The sequence below is a fragment of the Elephantulus edwardii genome, unplaced genomic scaffold (assembly GCF_000299155.1).
Source record: "Elephantulus edwardii isolate Elephantulus edwardi_28Jun2011 unplaced genomic scaffold, EleEdw1.0 scaffold00012, whole genome shotgun sequence".
Taxonomy (NCBI): Eukaryota; Metazoa; Chordata; class Mammalia; order Macroscelidea; family Macroscelididae; genus Elephantulus; species Elephantulus edwardii.
In genome coordinates, this window is record NW_006399762.1 from 1,820,394 (window position 1) to 1,846,536 (window position 26,143).

Sequence of the window (26,143 nt, forward strand, 5' to 3'; positions counted from 1 at the left end):
TGTGGATCCAAGAAACAGTCTCAATGTTTTCTCCATCTATCATGATGTTGCCTATCAGTCCAGTGGTAAGAATCTTTGTTTTTTTGACATTGAGATGCAATCCACATTGAACGCTATATTCTTTGATCCTTTCAAACAAGTACTTCCAAGTCCTCCTCACTTTCAGCAAGCAAGATTGTGTCATCTCTATAATGCAAGTTACTGATGAGTCTCCCTCCAATTGTGAAGGCACATTCCTCTTCATAGAGTTCAGCTTCTCAAATAATTTTCTTAGCATACAGCTTGAAAAGGGATGGAGATAGAATAAAACCCTAACACACTCCCTTCTGAATTTTAAACCAGGGAGTGTTCTCTTGTTCAAGTAGGCCAAAACGAGATAGTATCTTGATCAGTAACTCATAATCCCTAAACAGGATGAGGAAATGTAGGACGGAAGTCAAGTGACTGCCTTCGTGTTGCTTTCTTTTTCACACATTTGTCTGAGCACAACCTAAAGATACTGCTATACTCATTGGCAGCCTGTTGGTCTCATGATCTACAAGTCTTGGAAAGAGACTGTTTAATCCAGATTTAAGACCTCAAATATAATATATATATATATCAACATACAAACACAGATAACATATATTTTTTTGCATTCAGTGTTAAGAAATATAACTTAAGATATATCTAAGAAATATAACTTAGATATCTTTTACAAACTTGCCAGTCATTTTTCTAACACTGATGTTTTTGATTGCCTTCGAGTCAAGCACGACTCAGAGTCGTCTGAAAAGCCCCTCTACAACTATCGGTATTTATCAAAGTTCATAGTTTCCGGAGGCACAGAGACAAAATATTCAAGCATTATTTATCTTAGAAATCTTATTGTTAGCTTTGCAAATTATGAGAAACATCTAAGTGTCCTATTCCTCCTTGCCCTGACACTTTTAACTCATAAAAAAGTTTAAAATTCTGTCTGCATATGTTCATGCAATTGTACCCTTACATCTGTAAAGATTCCTATAGCTAACTAAAAAAACAAAAGTCACTGTGGTCAAGAAAGTAAATATTAATAGTAACAGTATTTTTAATCAACACGCCAAAACAACATCAAGAAAAACCCAAAATGAACAATAAAAGCATTATGATCTGAATATGTATGGTTACCAGGTGGTTTGTAATTACTGAAATTCACTACCATCAAGTTGGTTTCAAATCAGTGATGCTCCATTGGTTTTCTGAGGTTATAAATTACAATGGGAGTAATCAATGGAGATAGAAACTGGTTAGTAATGAGACACTTTATGGACTATGCCAACAGTGCTCCTTTTGTAATTACTGTTGTTGTTAACGCACTATTGAACTGTAACCAACAGATCGCTTATCCACTGGGTTTTCAGAGGCTGTAATAATGAAAGTTAAGCACAATCCTGTGCAATGATTGCCTTTTTATTTTGGTCATGGCACAAGATGTTTATGAAAGATGTCGAAGGTCTAGTCTCTAGAATTTAGGAATATGCTGTATATACTACTTAGCAAGGAGAAAAAGAATGAAGGTTGAAAATCAATTTTCTTTAAAACAGGAAACGTATCCTAAATTAAGTGGGTGCACCCAATGCAATCACCGACACCTTGCCATAGAGATGATTTTGACTCACTGAAACACTGCGGAACACAGTAGGGTTTCCAAGCCTGGGAAATCTTTATGGAAGTAGAATGCTTCATTTTTCTCCTATGGAGAAGTTAGTGAATTAATAACAGTGACTTTTTGGTTATTAGCTCCATGTGTTCATTGTGTTATTGAGGGTCCTTTATGTAAGTCAAATATAAAATTCAAACTCATTACTGTTGAGTGGGTTTTCTGGGGCTGTAAATCGTATAGGAGGAGACTGGCCATCCTTCTTCTGAAGGACAACTGGTGAATTTGAACTTGCCTTTTTAGCAGTGCAATTCTTCATCCACAAGACCACCAGAACTCCCTAAGAAATCAAAAGGGGCCTTTAAATGTGCAAGAGGCAGGCATAGAGGGATTTGAATAGGTCACCCTGCTTGCTGGCATAATCTTCAGATTTAAGAAAGAGTTATACAACAAGGAATGTGGGAAGTCTGTAGATACTGGAGAAGGCAAAGAATAGACTCTGCCCAAGAGCCTAGAAAGGTATACAGCCCTGCTAATACCTTGATTTTAGCCCAGAGAAATATATGCCAGAATTCTGACCTCTAGAAGCTTGTGGAAAATTCTAATCTTATAAATTTGTGGTAAATTGTCATAGCAATAGGAAATTAATGAGGTATTTATAAAAAAAAAGAACATGGCATTAATTAAAAATAGCAATAGTGACAGCAGCAGCAAGAACAATAATAGTTATTATATACACTATATATAGAGAGTAAGCACAATATTTATTCTGCTGTAGTTCTTAAGGTTTTCACAGGCCAATTCTTCTTCATAATCTAGTAGCTCTGAAGTTTGCCCATAATGGATAATTTTGCTGATATTTGAAACAATCATGGAATAGATTCTAGCATCACAGCAAAGTCCAAGTGACCACCGTTTTTGCTGCAGACTACTGATATTAAAATTTTTCACTCTTCACAATAACTATAAAAATTAAGTATTAAGTGCCTATCAGCAAACAAATGAATAGAAAAGCTGTAGTATATTCACACAATGGAATACTACGCTGTATTGAAAAACAAGGAACTCATGCAATACTATTCAAAATGGGTAACCCTGGAGGACATTATGCTGAGTGAAATATCTCAGTCACAAAAGGACAAATGCTGCATTGTGCCATGTTGTAAAACAAGACTGACATCAGTGTTGGGGGAGACTGAGAAAGATGGGATAAATAATGGATACTACATTGAAACAGATGAGGGAGAGAATGATTTAAAACGGATATATGATTAGGTATTATTGTCATGACAGGAGTCCAGAGTGAAGGCTGCATAGTGGAAAGAACTTTGGGGGAGGGACTGTTTAACAATGAAAGAATTTTTCTTTTATTTTTCAAAGAGAAGAGTAAAATGGAGGGAGAGAAGGGTCGGCAGGGAGTAAAGTGTAACAATGAATGAATGGAAATCCTCAGTCTCTGTAAACTTTCATTAAAATTAATAATAGTAAAAAAATTAAGTATTGCTATTATCACTTTTTAATTCAATGAGAGATAATTTAGGATTAAAGTAATATAGCCAATAATTTGTCAAGCTATGATTTGAACACAATTAATTAAAAATTGAATGGCATCAAGTCAACTTTGATTCAAAGTACCACGTTAAGGCAAAGTCAAATAGCCTTATGGTGTTTCCAAGGCTATAAATTCTTATGGAAACAGATGGCCTCAGCTTTTTCCTGTGGAGCAACTGATGGGCTTGAAGCTTCAAACTTTTACTCAGCAGAAGAATGCATTAACCATAGTAACACTAAGGCTCACTGGATGTAAACCCAGATCTAGCTCAGTACTATATCTCCTTAACTAGATAAACAGTCTCCTTAAAAGATTCTAGCACATTATTCAAACCTCACAAAATAATGTGACTTAGTACATAGTAGTGCCCTCTGCAGTAGTGGTCTATATTAAATATGGAGAAACCAAAAAACTGAAAAAATTTAAATAATTAATTTTATGTAATTAGATAACTATTACCAATATTACATAAATATCATTATAAAGTTTAAATATATTAATGTCCAATCACAATAGAATGGATTGAGAAATTATGGTCCCTTCATATGATGGAATACTATGCAGCACGCACGAGCAATAATTTTGAAAATCACTACCTAACTTGGAAGGGACTGGATAGTATTATGCTAAGTGAACTACTCAATCCCGTATGGACAAATACCATATAATACCATAACTGTAGAAACAGAAAACTAGCAGAGTGTGTCTGAGGATCTAATGTTGGGAGCAAAGGAGTGGGGAAGGACAGATGGGGGTAATCATGGGATGGTGCAGTTCGATGGGTTGAGTGGGATCTGGTGTGAGGGGCCATGTATATATAGATGAACTGTAAGAATTAAAACATAACAGTACTCAAAAAATCCATATAAACGGTTTACTACTTTACAATATTAAAAACATGCTTTGGGGAAAAAAAGCATATTAGTCTAACAGCTTATTTATTATAGAAATTGAGCCCATGTTGTAGTTAGATGCTATCCAGTCAATTCTGACTCACGGTGACTGCATATACAAAAGAATGAACGAATACTCTCATAATCTCTGCTATACCTAAATCCATTGGTTAAGTGACCATGTCAGTCGACCTTATTGAGACCCTTATGGAGGGACTTTCTTTCCTTTGCTGACCCTAGAGGATTTCAAGCTTAATATCCCTTTCCAGAGACCTGGTCAAACATGACAACATGAACAAAGTATGCAAGACAAAACCTCACCATCTTCACCTGTAAGGAGCATCTGGCTGCACTTCTACTAAGACAGCTTTGTTTGTTCTGTTGCTGATAGTCTTCAACAAAACCCACAGATCAAAGGAACTAATTCTTGGTCTTCCTTGCTCATTGTCCATAAATTCATACGAACAAAGCAACTGAGAACACTATGGGATGGGTCCGGGTCAACTTAATCTTTAAATTGAAGGACTGCCCTTGGCAGCAAAAGTGTCCAATGTAATACCTCATTTTGCTTTCTTGATTGCTTCTTCCATGGGTGTTGACTGTGAATCCAAGTAAAATGAAATCCTCTACAACTTCAACCTTTAATCTATTTCTCATGATGGTGCCTATTTAGTCCAGTTGTGGGGATTTTAGTTTTCTGGTGAAATCTATATTGAAGACTAGTCTTTGATCTTCAGTAAGTACTTGAAGTCCTTTTCACTTACAGACTGTGTCATCTGAATAACACAGAATCCTGATGAGTCTTCCTCTAATCCTCAGGCTACATTTTTTTCATATACCCTAGCTTCTCAGATGATTTATTCAATGTATAGGTTGAAAAAACATAAAATGATACAAACTGGAAAGCACCTATTTCCTGATTTTAAACCATATCATATGCCCTTCCTTTGCTTGAAGGATGGCTTCTTGGTCGACATACAGGTTTGGCATGAGTACAGTTATTTCTATTCTTCTAAATATCAGCCATAATTCATTATGATCCACACAATCAAAAGCCTTTGTATAGCCAATAAAACACCATTCTGGTATTTTCTGCTTTGAGCCAAAATCTATTTGACGTCTACAATGATAATCCTTGCTTTATAGCTTCTGAATTCAGCTTGAATTTTTGGCAGTTCCCTGTCAATCTACTGATCCAGCTATTTTTTTTCAGCAAGATTTATACTTGCATGGACAAAACAATGTTGTCAGATGATTTCTAAATTAAATTGGATCATCTTATTTTGAGAAATGAGCACAAACATGGATCCCTTCAAAGTCTTCTGATCAGGTAGCAGTCTTTTAAATTTTTTGGTGTAAATGAATAAGCACATCTAGGGATGCATCTGTTTGCTGAAAGAAATCTACTAATATTATATAAATTCAAGGAATTTTTCTTTTTTTCCCAATGCCTTCAATGAAGTTTGGACTTCTTCCCTCAGTACTATTAATTCTTTTAATCATATACCACTTCCTAAAATTATTCAGCATTATAAAATTGGTTTTGGTAAAATGTCTCTTGTATATTTCTTTCATTATGACTATAGTATTTTTAATAAACTATTCTTTTCTAAATAATTTTATTATTATTATTATTATTATTATTATGTGTGTGGTTTGTACCATCAAATCGGATCTGTATGGTACAGGAGGAGGTTGACCCTCCTTCTCCAGCAGAGCATCTGTTGGATTCGAACTGTGTACCTCTGGGATTGCATATTGTTGTTGTTGTTATGTGCCGTAGAGTCGTTTGCGACTCATAGCGACCCTATGTACAACAGCCCTAAACTCTGCTCTGTCCTGTGCCAATCGCACTGTCTCTGACACTCCCACCCCAATTATCCCAGTCACTGAATCAATCCACCTCATAGAGGGCCTTCCCCTTCTGCGCCGTCCCTCCACCCTTCCAAGCATGATGTCCTTCTCCAAGGACCGGTCTCTCCTCACAACATGTCCAAAGTATGTTAGACGGAGCCTCAGAATCCTTGCCTCCAAGGAGCCACCAGTTTTAACCCTTTCCAGGACAAATCTGTTTGTTTCCCTAGCAGTCCATGGTATTCTCAATACTCTTCTCCAGCACCACAGCTCAAAGGCATCAATTCTCCTTCTATCCTCCTTGGTCATTGTCCAACTCTCTGATGCATAACAAGTGATTGCGAAGACCATGGCCTGTATCAGACACACCTTAGTCTCCAGAGAGACACCACTGCTCTTCAGTACTTTGGAGATTGCATATAGTATTCTTTAATATTTCAACTTAAGAATGAATTTTTTTCTCCAATTCTTTCAGCACAAAACCATGAAGCATATTCTTCCCTTTTTGTTTTTTAATTCTGGATCTTTAGACATTTTCTCCTTAGCTCCCTTGCTCCTTTTTATTTTATCTTTTCTATGTTAAAGAGCAATTTTCAGAGTTTCTTTTGATCTTTTATTTTTCTGTCTTCTAATTGACTTTTTTTTTTTTAAAAAAGAAAATTTTCATGAAAGTTTACAGAGACTTAGGGTCTCCAATCATTCATTGTTGCACTTTTCTTCCTGCCCAACCCCTCAATTTGTTTTCTTCATGTGATGGCTTGGTATCATCCTAAAATTCACCTGGTCTTTGGTTATCAGAAGCAAGGATAGCAAAACTTTGTCTCTTATATTTTAGGCAGGCTGTTATGAGGGGGCCAGTCACTGGAAAAAGACATCATGCAACGAAAGGTGGAACATCATCAAAAGAGAGGAAGACCCTGGACAAGATGGACTGACACAATGATCTTATCAATGGACTTAACTATATCAGCATTTACGAAGATTACACAGGACAGGCCAAGGCTCAAATCTATTGTTCATAGGAGTTGCTATAAGTCATAGTTGACTTAATGACACTATGCAACCACCACAACAATACCTAGTTATTAGTGTTTGGTATTTTAAATCTATTTTTGAGATGGTTTTGAAATTTAGGTGGGGATATACTCAAAGCCATATTATATTTAACTTTTTCAGTTTCAATTTGAATGTATATATAGGCAATATATGGTTGTTCCATAGGAGGCAACAGGCCTTGTTTTGACGATATTAAACTTTACCATCTCTTTATACAGATGTAGTTGATTTGATTAACGTGTATTCTATCAGGTGAGGTCCCTGTGTTTGGATGTTTAAAAAAAGGTATTTTGAATGAGTAAGTTTGTTGGCCATAAAAAACTGTATCATTCAATCTTCATTCTCATTTCTAGCAGCAAGTCTCTATTTTCTAACTACCCATCCTTTTTGTGTATAACCTTTGTATCCCAATTACCAATATTTATTAATGTATTTTGATAGCAAGTTTTATTAACAGATCTTCCTTGTCTTGTGGATATTATTCTGTCACTGACATTATTATATTTCAGGACAGATCTCAGAGTGTTCTTTTGATGATAATTTGTTAGGTGCTGTTGAGTATGATCCATAGTGATGCTATGAACAACAGATATGAAATCTGTTCTGTCATCCTTATTCACTGTTCAGTTCTCAGATTCATAACAAGTGATCAGAAAGACCATGGCCTGAATTAGATGCTCCTTAGTCCTCAAACTGACAACATTACTCTTTAATAATTTGGAGAGGTTCCTAACTGCAGATTTTCTCAGTAAAATACATCTCTTGATTTCCTGAGTGCTGGTATCAAGGGTGTTAAAAAGATGAAATTGTAGAGAGTTTCAATCTTTATCATGATATTGCCTATTAGTCCCGTGGTAAGAATCTTTGTCTTTCTAACTCTGAGATGCAATCCATATTGAAGGCTGAATATGACACTACTGTGTTGTGTGTTGAGTACTACTGACTCAGAATTGACCCTCCAGTGGGCTTTCAGAGGTAGTTAATCCCACAGAGGAGACTGTACAGCTGTTTCCTGTGGAGCAGCTGGTGGACTCAAACCATGTACATTTGGGATTGCAGTTCAGGTTGTTACCACTAGGTCATCATTGCTAGTCCTCTTAAATTGGTCATTGCCAGCAAAGCAGAATATATATGTGTGTATAAATATATATGACTGAATCATTCCAAATACTAGTCAAATCCAGCTCACCAATACCAAAGATACCAGTATTTATTTATTCCATTTAATTTTTGACAACTTACAATGCTCTCAAATTAAGGTTATACATTGTCTTCATCTGAAATGCCCAATGAAACCTGTCCACAGTGAGTGAAACTGCTTTGTTGTGGTTACATGCTGTCAAGTCAAGTAAGACTCATAGTGACCCTAAAGACATCAGATCTGAACCTTGCCCTATCCTAAGCCAACTTCACTGTCTCTGACACACCTGCCCCCATTGCCACAGTCACTAGGTCAAGCCATCTTATTCAGGGTCTTCCTCTCCTGTGCTGACCCTCCACCATTCCAAGCATGATGTCCTTCTCTAAGGACTCCTCTAGGCAACATGCCCAAAAAATGTGAGACAGATCTTCATAATCCTTATCTTCAAGGAGTATCCTGATTTCATTCCCTTCAGAAGAGATCAGTTAGTCATCTTAGTTCTTAGTAGGTTCAATACTCTTCTGCAGTAGCACAACTCAAAGGCATGGATTCTTCTTCTGTCATCCTCAAGTCACTGTTCAGCAGCTCTCAGATTCGTATTAACAAGTGTCTGAGAAGACTATGGTAGGTTTAATACTCTTCTCCAAAATCAAGCTTAAAAGGCATCAATCTGGCATCCTTATTCACTGTCCAGCTCTCAGATGCACAGCAAGTGCCTGAAAAGTCCATGGTCTGAATCAGGGGTACCTTAGTCTTCAAACTGGTATCACTGCTTCTCGGTAACATGCAGAGATCTCTGACTGCAGACTTTCCTAATGCAATACATCTAATCTCCTGATTGATGGTACCAAGGATGGTGATTGTGGATCCAAGTAAGATGAACTTGTTGATACTTTTATTAACCTTTTCTCTGTCTGACATGGTATTGTCTAAAGGTTCAGTGGTGAGAATTTTTGCTTTCTTAGTATTAAGATGTAATCTATAGTGAAGGCTTGTAGTTTTTTATCTTCAGCATCAAACACTTCAAGTGCTCATTTTTAGCAAGCAAAACTGTTATCTGTATAACATATGTGTTAGTGAGTCTTTCTCTGATCCTGATGCCACATTCTTCTTCATAGAGTCTGGCTTCTCCTATGATTTGCTCATTACACAGATTTAATAGTTATGGATAAAGGATACAAACACAACTTTATTAACCATAAACCATGTAATGTTCCCTTGCTCTGTTCAGATAACTTCTTAATTTAGGTATAGGTTTCACATGAACACAATTAAGTGTTCTGGGATTCCCATTCTTCTCAATGCTAGCTATATTTTGTTAAGATCCACAAAGTATATAAATGTCCTTGTATAGTCCATAAAGCACAAATAGACATTCTTCTAGTATTCTCTACTTTCAGTCAGGATCCATCTGATAGTAACAATATTTTGGGTACCACGGCCTCTTATAAACCCAGCTTGAAATTTTGGCAGTTTTCTGTCAATAAACTGTTTCAGCCATTTTTGGATGATCTTCAGCAGTATGTTGCTTTCATGTGTTATTACTGATTTTTTTAAAAAAATAATTTCCACATTTATTGGAGCATCATTCTTGGTAATGGGGGGGGGGAATCTGCCTCTCTTCTAGTCAGTTGGCCAGGTCTTCCAAATTTCCTGGCATAGACTGGTAAGTATCTGTTAGTTGAAACATATTACTTGGTATCTCATCTATTCCTGGGGTCTTATTTTTGGCCAATGCCTTAAGTATAGCTTGAACTTCTTCATTACCATTGGCTCTTGATAATATGGTTGTTGTTGTTATGTGCCGTCGAGTCGTTTGCGACTCACAGCGACCCTATGTACAACCCTAAACCCTGCTCTATCCTGTGCCAAGCTCATTGCCTCTGACACACCCATCCCGATTACCCCAGTCACTGAACCAATCCACCTCATAGAGGGTCTTCCCCTCCTGCGCTGTCCCTCTACTTTACCCAGCATGATGTCCCTCTCTAAAGATCTGTCTCTCCTTACAACAGGTCCAAAGTATGTCAGACGAAGCCCCAGAATCCTTGCCTCCAAGGAGTAGCCTGGTTTAACCCTCTCTAGGATGAATCTTTTTGTTTTCTTGGCAGTCCATGGTACATTCAATACTCTTCTCCAGCACCACAGCTCAAAAGCATCAACTCTCCTTCTATCCTCCCTAGTCATTGTCCAGCTCTCTGATGCATAACAAGTGATTGCAAAAACCATGGCCTGTATCAGGCGCACCTTCGTCTCCAAAGAGACACCGTTGCTCTTGAGTACTTGAGATAGGTCCTTAACAGCAGACTTTCCCATTGCAATACGTTTTTTGATTTCCTGGCTGCTGGTGCCAAGAGTGTTGACCCTGGAGCGAGCAAACTGAAGCTGTGAACAATCTCAATCTCTTCGCCATCCATCCTGATGCTACCGATTGGTCCAGTGGTGAGAATCTTTGTCTTCTTGACATTGAGCCTCAGTCCATACTGAAGGCTGCAGTCCTTGACCCTCTGCAGTAAGTGCATGAGGTCCTCCTCAGTTTCAGCGAGCAGGGTTGTGTCATCTGCATAATGCAGATTGTTGATAGATCATCCACCATTATTATGATAATATGGTACGTCTTGAAATATTTCCATGTCAAACAATTCTTTTTGGTATAGAGACTTTTTATATTCTTTTCATCTTCTTTTGATGTTTCTTGGATGATTCAAGATTTTACTCATACCATCTCTCCATTACTGTAACTTGAGGCTTGAATGTGTTTTCCAGTTTTCAACATAAAAAATGTGGAATAAGGTCTTCCCTATTTATTATGCAATTTCAGTTTTCTGCATATTCAAGTATAAGACTGTTTTCATGAGCTGCCTTTGGACTGTTCTGTTTGGTTCTTTTAGTCAGCATCTTTTTGCTTTGTTTTGGATTCTCAATGCTTTAATGTAATTTTCAGAATCTGTAAAGACATCTATTTTGGGTTTTTTTCTCCTCTGTATTTTAATGACCTTTTACTCTTTTTGTAGATGACATCCTTTGTGTTGTCCCATAATTTATCTGGTCTTAGACCATTAGATCTGGTGCTTCATGTCTCAAACTTGTTCTTAAGGTGATTTTTATATTTAAATAGGATTTTGGTTTTGTGGACTTGTTTTAATTTTCTTGATCCTCAATTTGAACTTGTCAAGCCAGCACCTGGCCTGGTTTTGATTGCTGATATTAAGTCTCTCCAACAACATCTTCCCCATATGTAGCCAATCCGATTCCTGCACAGTCCTTTAGGTAAAAGGTCCATGTATAAAGTCGCTGTTTGTGATTTTTATAAAAGGAATTTACGTTGAATAAATCATTGAATGTACAAAACTCAATCATTCAATTTCTGGCTTCATTTCTGTCAACAAGTCTGTACTTTCTAACTATTCCTTCTTCATGGTCTCCAACTTTTGCATTCCAGTCATCAATTATCATCAATGCATCTTAACTGCACTTATGGTCAACTTTGACTGCAACATTTGGTAAAAATTGTCAATTTTCTCCTCTTTAGCTTTAGCTATTGGTGAGTATATATGAATAACTGTTGAATTAACAGGTCAGTATCCTACCATTCATGACACTGTACTTCAGGATAGTATAACAATGATTACATAATTCTTCCCATTTTCCAATCCCTGCATAGTAGATCATGTGACTGTCTGATTAAAAGTGACAAATGAAAGGCCATCTCATTAATACCCAGAATGCTAATGCTCACATGTTCAATTTCATTCTTCACAAGTTCTAGGTTTCCTATAGCCATACACTCCAATTATTAAAAGACATTTTCAGTGGTTTCTTCTCATGTTTAATGTCCACAGACTGAAATCTGTCCACCATACTGATCCTGCTAGTATTTGAAATACTGGTGGCATAGCTTCCAGCAACACATAAGTCACCATAGTAGGACAAACTGACACAAAAGTGATCAAACATCAATTTATTGATGATTGAAGATTACTAATTCTGTAACTAACAATGGAATGACAATGACTATTTTTTTAATGCTTTTCCTATGTGTATACTTTAACATCAGACAGTTATATCTTTTTTCCTGCAATGAACTGAAGATTTCTATGATGATAATTCTTGGTTTATGATATGTAGCATTCTTCTCATTGGGTGACATAATTTAATCTTTACCACGATTCTAGGAAGTCAGTGTTATTATAACTATTACACATATGAGAAAACTTGCCAGGATCAAACAGCTATTCAATGTCAGAGATGGGATTCAAATTCAGGTTTTCACAATTCCAAGAGCCAAATTCTTTATCTCTTTGTTGGCGTGTAGGTATGGTTTATATATATTTCCTTCAGGTTGAAGCTTTAAATAACCTTCTCATTCTTAACCAGAGAAAATGTAAACTCCTAGCACTGGGAAAGCAAAATGCCCACCAGAATGTAAGACACAGTATACATGTAAGTTAAGATCACATGTCAACATCTAACTCCTAATAATACTGAAACATAACCAGTCTCTGGACTTTACATATCCAAGAAAAAGCTTTAGTTTGTACATTATGCATTTGTCAAATGCTTCATATTTTCATAAATGAAAACCCCACATCAGTTAGTCACAAATATAAATTGAATTGTCATAAGATTTTTTTTCCCAGGTCATTTTCCTACCCTCAAAGAGAGCAAAGAAATAGCAGGGGGAAACCTGCAATTAGGACAATGCTTAAAAAGAAGAATAAACCAAACATAAACTGAAGAGGTCACTAGATCCTTATGCAAACCCTGCTTGCAAACTCATCTGTACCATCCAGGAGGGCTCATCATTTAGTCTCTGCTGGCCTCAGAAGTCATTTAACCCAGGTTCAAAGGTAGGAATCCAATCTTTTACAAAACGTGGCCATTTTTACATTTGTACATAGTAATTTACATTTAAATGAGATTGTGGACATTGAAGGTGGGAAAAAGACAATCATTCAAGAATCTAAGGAAAAAGTAATGCAGAGAAAAGGAATTAAAATACAAACTGACCGTGGCATACTGATATTCAAAGACTTAATGTATCTGTGCAATTCAAGAAACAACAACAAGCATGTTCAATCATGCAGTGTCTGAGTTGTATTTTTATTCCAACACATCAAGCAACTTCCTTTGGATTCTTTATACTAAAAATTATAGACTTTAGTTAACTTGAATTTGACCAAAATGCTTCAGATCACAGTGCTGCAAGCATTCTGGTGAGGTAGACTAATGACTCTTCATCCTGGATTTCTGCCCACATTCTCTCATATAGGAATGACATCCTCTCATTATCAGATGGCCTGTCAAAACACATGGACTACTCTAGTGGGGGAATCAAATTTTCATTTTCAGATTAAATCAGTGCCTAAAGCACTTGTACCAGAGCTGCTGGTTCAGAGAATTGGGTAACAGGATATGATAGGGTTTTTAAAAAAAAATTATGTACTATTTTATATAATTAATCTGAACCTTGTCCAAACCAACACTGATCCAAACTTGTTATCGTCACATATCAAAATTCACCCAAGGTAAAAAGGAAGTAAATGAAGACTATTTGTCTCTAAGTTTGGGGAGTGACTGAGACTTGTAAAAGTAGTAGACTACAGTTAAGACTCAAACATGTCAGATGTTCCAAAAAGGATAACTATTATTTCTTTCCAGTGTACACCAGTGTGTGTGTGTGGTGAACCCCATATGTTTTATAAAAATGAAATTGCATAGATTTAGTGCTTCATTCATAAATGTTAAGTATAAATTGTGGGCCCAGGATGTTAGTATTATTTGATTAATCTATTTAAAGATTGTGAAGTTTTAACTGTTTTCAAGGGTATTATAATCTGGAAAACTATAATGGTTTTATGATTGTTACAAAAAATATTAGAATAACTAAGAAATTCTTTTAAGATCATGTTGAGTAAAAGCAATATATTATGCAGACTAATTCTTTGTGATATTGTCAAACAAGTCAAACGCAAAGAAAAAATTACAGAGCAGCTTAACTTGGTTTAAAAAAAAGGTATGAATAGATAGGCTCTTGTATAAGGTACAAATGACAAACTAAATTTATTTAAATGCATGTGCATCACAAGCTGCATTGGTACCTAGGAAAGGTTATTTTCATGGATTAGTCAGCAAGCTGGAAACCAGAGGTGCACAAAAGAAAATCTTATTAATGCAGAGGATCAGGACATCCTTCTAGACATGAACGTTGCATGAAAAGCCATGGAAAAATAAAGACAGGTAAGACCACAAAGACATAAGCCAGAGGTGATTTTTCATGAACTCCCTGGAGCTATGCACTGCTATGCATCTGCTGATAGAATTCACCAGTTAAAGGACACTGGTGATAACAAAGCTCTTCTCTAAATTAAAACAAAGCAAAAACCAAAGAACATCAAATATTTTAAACTGTTTACAGGTAAAACAAATCAAACCAAATAAAAACACAAAATGAACAATTTCTTAAGCTATTTCAGCTTTCTCCCCCCCTTTTTGAATATGAACATTTCAAAAACAGGACATTTTTAAACCAAGATACAAAGATGCAATTTAATGTAACAGTACCCTCTGCAAAAATAAGTTACATTATATGTAGAAATGCAAGGAACAATCTTATACTCTAAAAATTAGACAGTAGACTTTTTAAGCTTACATAGCCATCAAAATGGAGGTAGAAAATGCTCTGGGGACAAGTTCAGCTGTTATTTTCTTGCAAAGCTGGGTAGTATAGATTGCTAGAGACCAAAATGGCTTGGCTATATTTTCTTTGTTAATGTGTCAAAGGTGGGTGACTTTAATCCACAGCCCTTAGGACTCTTTTTCATTGTTTTCGGTCAAACATTCTTCTAGGTCATAGAGCCCTGGTCTGTCCACTTGCCGTACAGTGGTAACTTGTGGTTGCTGTGAAGCTGAACACTGTGACACTGATGAATCAAATGCGAGAATGGTTACCCATGGCGGATGATAGTGTTTGGTGGTGCTTCCTGATTAAAACAAGCTTAGAAGCCAGGAGTGGTATCCACTTCCGTAATAGCTTACCTCTGGAAACTCTATGAACCTGGAGAAATGATGAAAGTCACGCAAGTGTTGAGGACTTTCATTCATAGGGTCGCTATGAGTCACCTACGACTTAACAACAACAACGTGCTTATATTGATTTTAATGAAAGTTTACCAAAAAAAGATGGCTTTTCATTCATTCATTGTTGCACATTTTCCTCCCTCACAGTTCATTTTCTTAAAAAAAAAATCATCGTTGCACAAATCCCTCCCATTCTTTGCCCCTCTTACTCTGGACTGCTGTAACACAAGTAATGCCGAATGATATATTCCTTTTAAACAGTTCTGTCCTTCATCTGTTCCAATGCACTGTTCATTATCTATTCCCTCTTTCCCCAAAATGGATTTGAAGTTACAAATCAAAAGATTTGTGGTTCAAACTCACCCAGCATCACTTACAAAGACAGCCCTGGTGATCTTCTATAAAGATTACAGGGAAGGAAATTCTTCTATGGAGCAGTTCTACTCTTTAACTCATGAAGTCATCATAAATCTGAACTGATTCAAAGACAAATTAATTTGTCTGGGTTGTTTTGGTTTTGACATTACAATTTTTAAGATGCATCTCCCCAGAGGTGCGCGGTTTGAATCTACCAGATGCTATGCTGGAGAAGGAGGGGCAATCTTCTCCTGTACCAGTCAGATCTGATTTGACGATACACACCTCACCACCCCCCAAAAAGATGCATCTCATTTTCCATGATCTTCATAGTAAAAACAGGTCCTTTCAAAAACTTGAAATACTTTTTAAGTTGTGCCCCAGAAAAAAACCAAAATCTCTAACTAGTGATTCTAAATGTTCCTCTAATTGTACTTTGATCAAGATCCAAGCTAAAAGAATTTACTTAAGATATATTTGCCCAAGGTTTGATGTCTCAAAATTATATTTAAGAATACAAAAGGTTAAGTTTCTAAAATATCATTTTCTTGTTTTAATTTTAGCCATATATTCAGCTTTTAATAGAACTTAAAAGGAATAGGAAAATGGGAAAAATAAGACGAACCTAACTTTTTTCTGAATATAGCATATAAGATTTATAAATATTTCATTCTACTCTAAGCTTTACAAATATTAAACATTAACTAGCTCACAAAATGCTTGGTTAGTCTGCCAAATGTTTAGTTAGAAACTACCTCTTTCCACAGGGGTATACAGGTGATTATTGTATGTGCCATCAATTCACTGGTGATTCATAGCGACCCTATGTACAACAGCCCTAAACTCTGCTCTGCCTGTGCCAACTGCACCATCTCTGACACTCCCATCCCGATTACCTCAGTCACTGAATCAATCCACCTCATAGAGGGTTTTCCCCTCCTGCGCTGTCCCTCCACCCTCTTAAGTATGTCAGACGAAGCCTCAGTATCCTTGCCTCCAAGGAGCAGCCCGGCCCTCCACAAATCCAAGCATGATGCACCTCTTCAATAAACAGCCTCTTTGAGTAACATGCCCAAAGTATGTGAAACGAAGCTTTATCATCTTAGCCTTTAATGAGCACTCCAGCTGCACCTTCTTGAAGACATACATACCTGTATGTCCTTTTGGCAGTCAATGGGACATTTAGTACCCTTCTCCAATACCACAACTCAAATGCATCAATTTTTCTTCTGTCATCTTTACTCATTGTCCAGCTCTCAGATACACAGTAAGTGAATGGAAAGACCATGGCCTGAATCAGGTGCAAGATAGTTCTCTAACTAGCACCACTGCTCTTCAGTAATCTGGAGGGGTCTTGGACTGCAGACTTAGTGCAATTAAGTGCACTAAGTGCAGACTTAGTTTTTGTTGTTCTTATGTTCCACCGAGGTGACACCTACTCAAACTTACCCTATACACAATAGCTCTGAATCCTGCTCAAATCCTGAGCAGTTTCACTGTCTCTGACTCACCCATCCTCATTACCCCAATTACTGTGCCAATCCATCTCATCCAGGGTCTTCCTCTCTTGTGCTGCCCCTCCACCCATCCAAGCATTATGCTCTTCTCTAAGGATCAGTCACATAAGGACAAATAATGCATCAGGTCATTATTGTGGTAAGAGGAAGATAACTAAGCAAAATATGTAAAAATGTTCAAAAGGGGAAAAGGAATGGGAAGAGGAGGGCGGTGGGAAGAGGAAAGGCTGAAAAAGAGTAAGGGAGAAAATCCCTGGGATAGTAGGGGTTGGTGGATGGAGGGGCAGAGAAGAATCAGGAAATGTTAAATAGGAAATTGAAAATATGGGGGATAAAATACATACAGCAAGGTTTGCTTTGGACACTGTACTTAACCTGATTTGATACTCTGACAGACAACAACCTTAGCCTGCTGGTGTCTGACTCACTGTCCACCAGTCTCCGCAATCATGTGCAACAGCTTATACCATCTACAACGGTGTGAGTCATTTCCCTGATGGTATACACAGTTTCTGTGAGAACATCCAGGAAATTACAGAATCCTAAGATTAACCTCTACCTTTCAGAAACTGGTCTTACACTCATCCTTGTAAAAAACATTTTTATTGCAAGTAATTTAGTGACAGAAGTAATTAGAAAGCTGTGTAAGGACAGACAGCATTTTAGATTCTGTGACATAGTTATGGAATTTTAGGAAAGAGGTACAAAACAGAATGAAAAGAAAAAAAGGATGAACTTAAATGAGAATTTAAAGGCCATGTAATTAAAGCAGCATGCTTCCTTAACAGAGTTTCTGATGAGGTGAAGAAAAGTAGGTTGCAGACGATCTGTATTAGGGTGCTCTGCTTCACCGTGGAGGCAAAATCATAGCTTCTGGCTAGTAAAACTAACTAGAGGACCTGAGACTAAGTCAGTGGATACCTTGATCGTTTTGTGTGTATGTTTTTTTTTTTTTTTTAGTATCTGTCCTATATCAGAAGAATTTGTAAGAAGATAAACAGATAAACAGGCAACCTGTGCCATATTCTAATACACCAACCCTATTTTTTTGTTTGCTTGAGGCACAAGAGAATAAATTTTGGAACATTACAGCCAACCTAAGTAGCTACAACTGTTCCTTGTGGCCGGACTGGTAGGAGAGAAAAGAGACGATGTTGGAAGGAATATTAATAATTAAGCTAGGTAAGTAACTGATGGTTTGCCCTGTATTTGCTATAGTAATACAAATCTCCTGGAAAGCACCCTTCAAGAATTAACGAGGTATATTCACTGCCACTTCTGACTCAGTGATCCCTCACTGGATTCTGAGGCTGTAAATCATAATGGAGAGAGGCAGCCCATCTTCTATTGTAGAGTCACTGCTCTACTCTTTGGATTTGAACTGGCAAAGTTGTGCAGTCTGTGGGTGAGCAGCTTAACAACTTATGCCCTACGGAGTGTCATCAGAACTTCCCTCATGAAGGGAAAGGTATGGTATGTCAAGTTGGCCTGAAAACACTGAGCTAGCTCTAGACCCAGTAGGATAAAAGATACAAAACAGAAACAGATAATTTTTGTGAAACAGAGATATAAAGACTAAAAATAAACAGGAAAACTTGAACATTCAAGTGTGAAATGCATTTGACTCTTAACAAATTGTTTTAAAAAGACATCTTAGTGGTAAGGCCATGAGACTATGCTAAAAGTTATAGATACACAATTTTTTTATATTTTAAAGAAAAGGACAAGAGGCAAACTCATTTAGTTTTTATCTAATTTCTTTATCTGGCTACTGAAGCAACACAAAATGCCATTCCCTCTAGTAGTAGTATCTAGTAAGGTAGAAGTAAATATAATTACTGACCAGATGAACAAAGGATAAAGGGAAGTAACATTGATGAAGTTTTCTCTACATGTCAGTGATTCTTGTATTTCTGTCTTTTAATCTCATTTAATCCTCAAAAGAACTTCATTCTCTGCTGTGGTTTAAAGAAGTGAAACAACTTGCCTGAAAGAAAAGAGCTAGGAGTCTATTCAGTATCTTCCAATGCCAACCGCAAAACTCACATTGCCAATCCTCCCACTTTATTGCTTCACTTGGTGGCTGTACACCTAAACCTTAACATGTAAGTGTAAGAATTACCTATATCATTTATGAAATGTATCATATTTCATTAAATGAAATAAATAATTTCTAAAAGGAAAAGAATATTTAGATGCATAAAAGATCAACTCAAAGTTTACTTATATAAGCCTTCTGCCTATGCCAACAATTGCTATTTTCAGAGGTATCTTATTTATCACCTCTGTTCTCAAGTACACAACATTCTAGGTTATCAGACCAGTTTATTGCTTTCACGTGCATATATGTGAGACTTGATTTCCTGTAAGTAGCAAGATAAAAGTTTTCTTAAAGCACCTACCATAATTTGATAAAAGACAAATGAATAAATGAAGTGGAATCTGCTACAAATAACTCAAATAACAAAAATCAAAGCAAAAGAAAACAATAGATATAACCAAAAAAGACTTCTTATTTCCTCCTGAAATGAATTCCCATCTGCTTTTAAATGGCAACATGTTTTTCCATTCACTGGGAGTCACAGCCAGAAGCCAAAGACAATGAGGTCCAGGGCCACAGGGGAGTGGTGGGAGGCAGAGTGCTGAAAGATGTGCTGCCTGCTTCAGCCTCTCCTTTGAGGCTGCTCTCTAGTGACTGAATTCTCCTTCCAGTTGGCGACACACTTCCTCCTGGGACCCTCCTGGGGATTAAAAAAATGCTTCAATTCTTTGTATACCCTCTCCAGAGAGGGTAGAGAAAAGAGCTATTTAAAACTCTGGGCCTGTGCAAGTTTTTATGGAACATTATGGTTTAGGCAAAGAATCACTGAAAAGAGAAAATATATTTAAAAAATAAACAACAGAATGCAAAAGTTTCACTTCTTATCAAATTAGATGAGTCAAAACTTGATGCCTCTACCAAGTTTCTGATGCTATAAATTCAAATGGAAGGAGACTGTTCATCTTTCTTTTGCAGAGCTGAGTGGATTCAAACTACTGGAGACAAGCAGCCTTTGGGTTAGCAGTGCCACCTGACACAGACTACATCACAGAGTTTCCTACTCTCTTCTAAAGTACCCCTCAAGAGATTGAAACTGTCAACAACTTCATCTTACTTGGATCCACAATAAACATCCTTGGTACCTGCAGTCAGAATATAAGGAGACACATTGCAAAGGGAAAGTCAGCAATTAGGGACCTCTTCAAATTACTGAGGAATAATGATGTCAGTTTGAGGATGAAGGTGTATCTGATTCAGGTCGTGGTCTTTGCAATCACTCGCTATGCACTGAAGAGTGGGACAATAAATAAGGATGACAGGAAGAGAACTGACACCTTTTAGGTGTGGTGTTGAATAAGAGCACTGGCCAAAGGAACAATTATGTCTTAGAGAGGGTATAGCTGGAGTGCTCTCTGGAGGCAAGGATGAGGCTTCAGCTCACGTATTTCAGGCATGTTGCTAGGAGGGCCTATTCTTTGGAGAGGGACATGATGCTTGGAAGGGTAGAAGGCTGGTGAAGGAGAGGAAAATCCTCAAATAGGTAGACTGACATGGTGACTGCTGAAATGGGCTCTAGAGAGTTGAGAAGTGTTGGGATGGCACAGGATAGGACAGAGGTCAGCTCATTTGTTCATAGAGTCGCTATGAGTTGTACTTAATTCGATGGCAACTAACAAAAAATAATTCCTCAAAAGCTCAGTCATAACTTTCTAATTTAAAATAAGAAAAGCTCACGAGAGCTAAAGCAAACATTTTACTTCTAAAAAAAGTTAAGAGTGCCAGTGATTTCCTTATCTATAGTAAAAATTCTTGTTCATATAGCTGATTAACTGTGTAAGGACAAATAAAATAATTTTTGATAATCTGGAATATAACTACCCTGTGACAGTCAGCAATTAGATTTTTCACTTTTATACTAAAAGTGGTCACAGAGATATTACAATTCTTCAGCATAGTATAAAAGTGTTGTAGAACTTTATGACACAGGAGAAAGGACATATACCATTTACTGTATTGTTTGTCAAATGTGTACTATATCATAGGTTCTGTGCTTGAGGATATAATGATAAAGCCTCAGCCCAGATAAGAAATTAGTTACACTCATGAAAAACTCAAAGGTACTCAGGAGCAACAGTGTCTCTCTGGAGACTAAGGTGCGCCTGATACAGGTCATGGTGTTTGCAATCGCTTGTTATGCATCAGAGAGTTGGACAATGACTAGGGAGGACAGAAGGAGAGTGGATGCTTTTGAGCTGTGGTGCTGGAGAAGGGTACTGAATGTACCATGGACTGCCAGGAAAACAAACAGATCCATCTTCGAGAGGATTAAACCAAGCTACTCCTTGGAGGCAAGGATTCTGGGGCTTCGTCTGACATACTTTGGACATGTTGCCAGGAGGGTCGGGTCCTTGGAGAGGGACATCATGCTTGGGAGGGTGGAGGGACAGCGCAGGAGGGGAAGACCCTCTATGAGATGGATTGATTCGGTGACTGGGGTAATCGGGATGGGTGTGTCAGAGGCAGTGCGGTTGGCGCAGAATAGAGCATGGTTTAGGGCTGTTGTGCATAGGGTCGCTATGAGTCGGAAACGACTCGATGGCACATAACAACAACAACATGAAAAAACCATTCAAACTAGAAGAGGGAGGCAACTGAAGCCCTGTATTTGAATCTGTTTTACCATTAAAAGGAAGGAGGAGAGAAATTAACATTTAATTTTGGTTTTCAAACTTTGGAAGCCCATTTTATTTTTCAGTTGAAAGTAATAAGAAACTGCAGTGCAATTCAAAAGACATACACGTTGAATCTGTCAGCAGTTCTGTGGGAGAAGGATGAGAAACCTTGTGAGATAAACTGCCTCTGAAAGCCCACTGCAGAGTCCGTTATGGCATACAAAAACAACAAAGCTAGGTTTAACCTATCCTAAATTTCCTTTTAAGACTGAAAAATTTGTTTTTATAACTTGCTAGCAGTCTTGAGTTTGTACCCAATTCATGGTGACAGAAGCAAAAGTGAACAAATGTTGCCCAGTTCTGCACATCTCCATGACTGCTTAGATGAATGTGATCCGCAGGATTTCAACTGGCTGATTTTCTGAAGTAAACTGCCAATTTTTCTTTCAAGTCCAAGTCAGAATGTCTCTCTGTCTGGTCTCTGAAACTTGTAAATCTTAACAAAAAGAAGATTATGTAACTTTCTACTGTAGAGCAGCTAGCAGATTTAAACCACTGGAAACATGCAGCCTGATGGTCAGAAGAGCTACTTGCTAAGAAAAAAGTCTCTAGGAATTGAAGGAATACCAATTGAGGTACTTTAGCAAAGAGACACAGCCCTAGATGTGATCACTTGTCTAAATAATTTTTAAAATAATGCTCAATTAAAAAAAAAAAAGTGACACAACAGAATTGTAAAACAGAACTGTAAAACATTATCATCAAATAATGTCATGAATATCACATCCAAGTGATAGCTTGCTGAAGACTTTGAGGGGGGGAAGGCTAAAATGTTACAATGAGAGAGTACTACGAGACATTCAAGCAGCTTGTTTGTGAGAGGCTATGGAACAAGGTATATCACTGCTGGTGTCAGATCGATTATTTGTTAAAAGCAGAGAATACCAGAAAGATGTTTACTTGTGTACTACTGACAATGCAAAGCATTTAATTATGTATATCATAACAAATTATAGATAACATTGAGAAGAATTAGAATTCCAGAATATTTAATTGTACCCAGGTGGAATGTGCACCTAAACCAAGAAGCAGTTGTCACAATGGAATAAGGGAACTTTTCATTTTTTCACACAAGAAAAATTGTGCACCAGGATTGTATCTTTCACATCATCTCTTCAATCTATGTTAAGCAAAGATTCTGAGAAGCTGCCCCATAAAAGCACAGCACCAACACTGAAAAAAGACTCGTCAACAACCCAGGTTATGCAGATGACACAACTTTGTTTTAAGTCAAGATTTGAAGCATTTACTGAAGAAGATCAAAGACTACAAGTTTCAATATGGATTATGTTTTTAAGAAAAATCCTCACCACTGAACCAATTAGACAACATCATGACAAATGGAGAAAAGACTGAACTTGTCAAGGACATAATTATATAGACAAATTTAAAAAAAAGTAAATCAAATCAACTTAAGAGGTGCTAAGGAGAGGAAGAGTGCTTCTCTTTCATACTTACACTGGTTACCATATTTTTATTAAGATCTTTTCTATTCTTACTGAGAGTATGCTTTCATTGCCTTTTATTATTTTTATGACAGAATCTTTGTTAAAACACAATTTGAGAAGATGTTCCACAAAGATGATAACACAATAACTTTACTGCCCATTGAATTTCAGGCTGCTTTCATGATATCCCAGTATCATTTTGCATAGGCATGAATCAACCAGATTCACTGGTGGCACAGTGAATTAAACATTGGGCCACTATCCCTACAGTGGTTCAAGTCTACCAGTTTCTTCAAAGGATAAAGATGAGGTAATCTGCTTTCAAAAAATTATTAGCCTTTGGAACTGTAAGGCACAGTTCTAGTCTTCCCTATAGGGTCTCTATGAGTCTATATTGTTTCAAGGCAGAGGGTTGATTTTGGTTTATGAGGTCACAGTAACAAGGGTTATAACAGAAATGATTTTGCATTTGACAGATAAAAGTTCAGAGGGATGTGTGAAAACTGTATCAAGATGCACACTTCTTTTTAGTATATTAAGCTATGTCTCTTAAGAAGCAATATAAGCTATATAATAAACAAGATATAATACACGCCAGGTAAAATGCAATTTAATTGGTGATTATTATTATGGATAGCCTTCCATTTTAAAGGATTTCTTAAAAACAATTGGCAGTAAGTAGTCTCTTCTCCCTAAGAGACCTAAGCTACCACCTCCCATCCACTAAGGTATTTTGAGGCAAATGAAGGAGCTCTACTGGTATAATGCCTTATGTACTGCGTTGTTAACCAAAAAGGTAGTGGTTCAAATCTTCAAATCTACTAACTGATGCAGACGAGAAAGACAGGCAGTCTCTTCTCTTATTAAAGATTTCGTTTCAGAAATCTGAAAGAGGGTTTCTATGAATAGGATGCTACTCAATGGTGGTAGAATCATACCTCTGCTCCCGAATATGTATCTGTTAGGAGGATGAGTTCATCTAGGTCAACTTCATTACTGATGGGCATAGAACGAAACTGCAGGTTAAATATTTCCTTTCTCGTTGCTGCATCTGGTAAAGGCACGTAGATGATTCTATCAATCCTTCCAGGTCGCATCAAAGCCTACAAAGAAGATAAAGCATTACAGATTAATAAAGTTCAGAACGGATATTCCACATAAGCAAAGGAAAAGGAAGTTCAGAATGATTATAAATCTTTCATTAACTTTAAATGTAAATAAAATGAGTGCCAGATATTTTTTATTTCAAATACTTCAACAAATGCTCAGAGTGTTGTTGAAAACAGAAAAACAGTATTTCAGGGAGGCTTTCTGCTCCTCCACAATGTTACGTCAGTAGAAGGGAACTATTCTCTTTTATGTTTACATGTCTTATACTCATGAAATCAAAAGGAGTCATTAGTAAATTGTTACAACAAAAGCAGAACTTTTGACATAATCTAAAATTCCACATTTGTGCTGCTTTTATTATCACTCAGTGACTACTATTATTAATTAAAAAAAGGGTGATCTAGAAGGACATTATGCTGAGTGAAAATATCTCAGTCACAAACAACAAATACTGCATAATGCCACTGTTATGAAACAGGACTGACAGAGGGGTTGACAGGGGGTGGAAAACGGGATAAATAATGAACATTATATTGGAATACATGAAAGAAAAAACTGTTTGAAAGGAATATATGATTAGGCATTATGTGCAAGACAACAGTCCAGAATGAGAGGTGCATAGCAACACAATGAATTTTTTTTAAGAGAAAGGCGAAATGAGATAGGGATAGGGAGGAACATGTACAATAATGAATGAATAGAAATCCAAGTAAAAAAGTAATTTTTAAAAAAGGTACCTGTTTAGAGAACTATACTAAAAGAAAAAGTATAAATTTGGGAGTAAAATTAACAAAATGTCATAATAAGAAAAATTCAATCTAAAACAATAGTGGAAAAATGAATACATATTGCACAAAGGAAGCAATACAGTAGACAGATTAAAAGATGTTCAAAATCTCTAGTCATCAGAGCAATGCAAACTTAAACCAGTGAGAAATAATTATATTAGCATTAAAAATCAATAAAATGAAAAATACAATAGTAAACGTTAAAGATATGCAGCAACTAAAATGTACATATTCTGTTGACAGAAATAGAAAATAGCACCAGCACTTCAAAAAGCTGTCTAGAAGTATTTTAAGAGGTTAAATAAACCTCACTATAATAACACAAGAGAAATGAAAACACAAAAACTTGCATATGGATGTCCATAGATTTTCTCAACACTCCAAAAAAGGTAAACAACACAATATCCATCAATATATGAATAAAAGCCAAAGCCATTGCCATTGCGTTAATTCTGTCCCACCTTAACCCTTTATTGGATATTAAAAGGTAGAAATCTTTACTGGAGAAAACGGATCTTTTTTTCTAATGAGGGGCTGTTAGAAAATTTGAACTGCTGAAGAGTCGGTGTGCAATGTGACTTGTGAGGCACTGTGCTCTAAGAGCTCCTTAATTTTTGAGTAGAGAAACAAAATATGGAGAACTAAATATTACTGTTTGTATACTGTTCAGTTACCTCACTGAGGAATACTATTCACCAATTAAAAACGGCAAACAAAAAGGATTAAAACCCAAAATGATTATGTTCAGTCCAAGTAGCCACAAATAAAACAATATGCACTATATAATTACATTTCTATAAAATACTGAAAAAACTCAACTTTCTCTCTAATGACGAAGAGCAGAACAGCTAGGGGCTTCAAACACAGGAAACTGCCAAGACTCTAGTGGAAACTTTCAGGAGTATTGGAAATGTTCTCCAGTTAACACAACTTCCTAAATTAACTGAACTACA

The 26,143-nt window shown here is 36.8% G+C and overlaps 1 protein-coding gene across 1 annotated transcript in view; it reads right to left on the reverse strand.

Moving 5' to 3' along the window:
- Positions 1-26,143, reverse strand: part of SPATA5 (spermatogenesis associated 5) — a 334,732-nt gene that overhangs the window by 23,264 nt on the left and 285,325 nt on the right. The window contains exon 16 of the mRNA XM_006881124.1: positions 24,231-24,395. Within this exon, the coding sequence (XP_006881186.1) occupies positions 24,231-24,395 (165 nt within the window). The remainder of the gene's footprint in view (positions 1-24,230; positions 24,396-26,143) is intronic.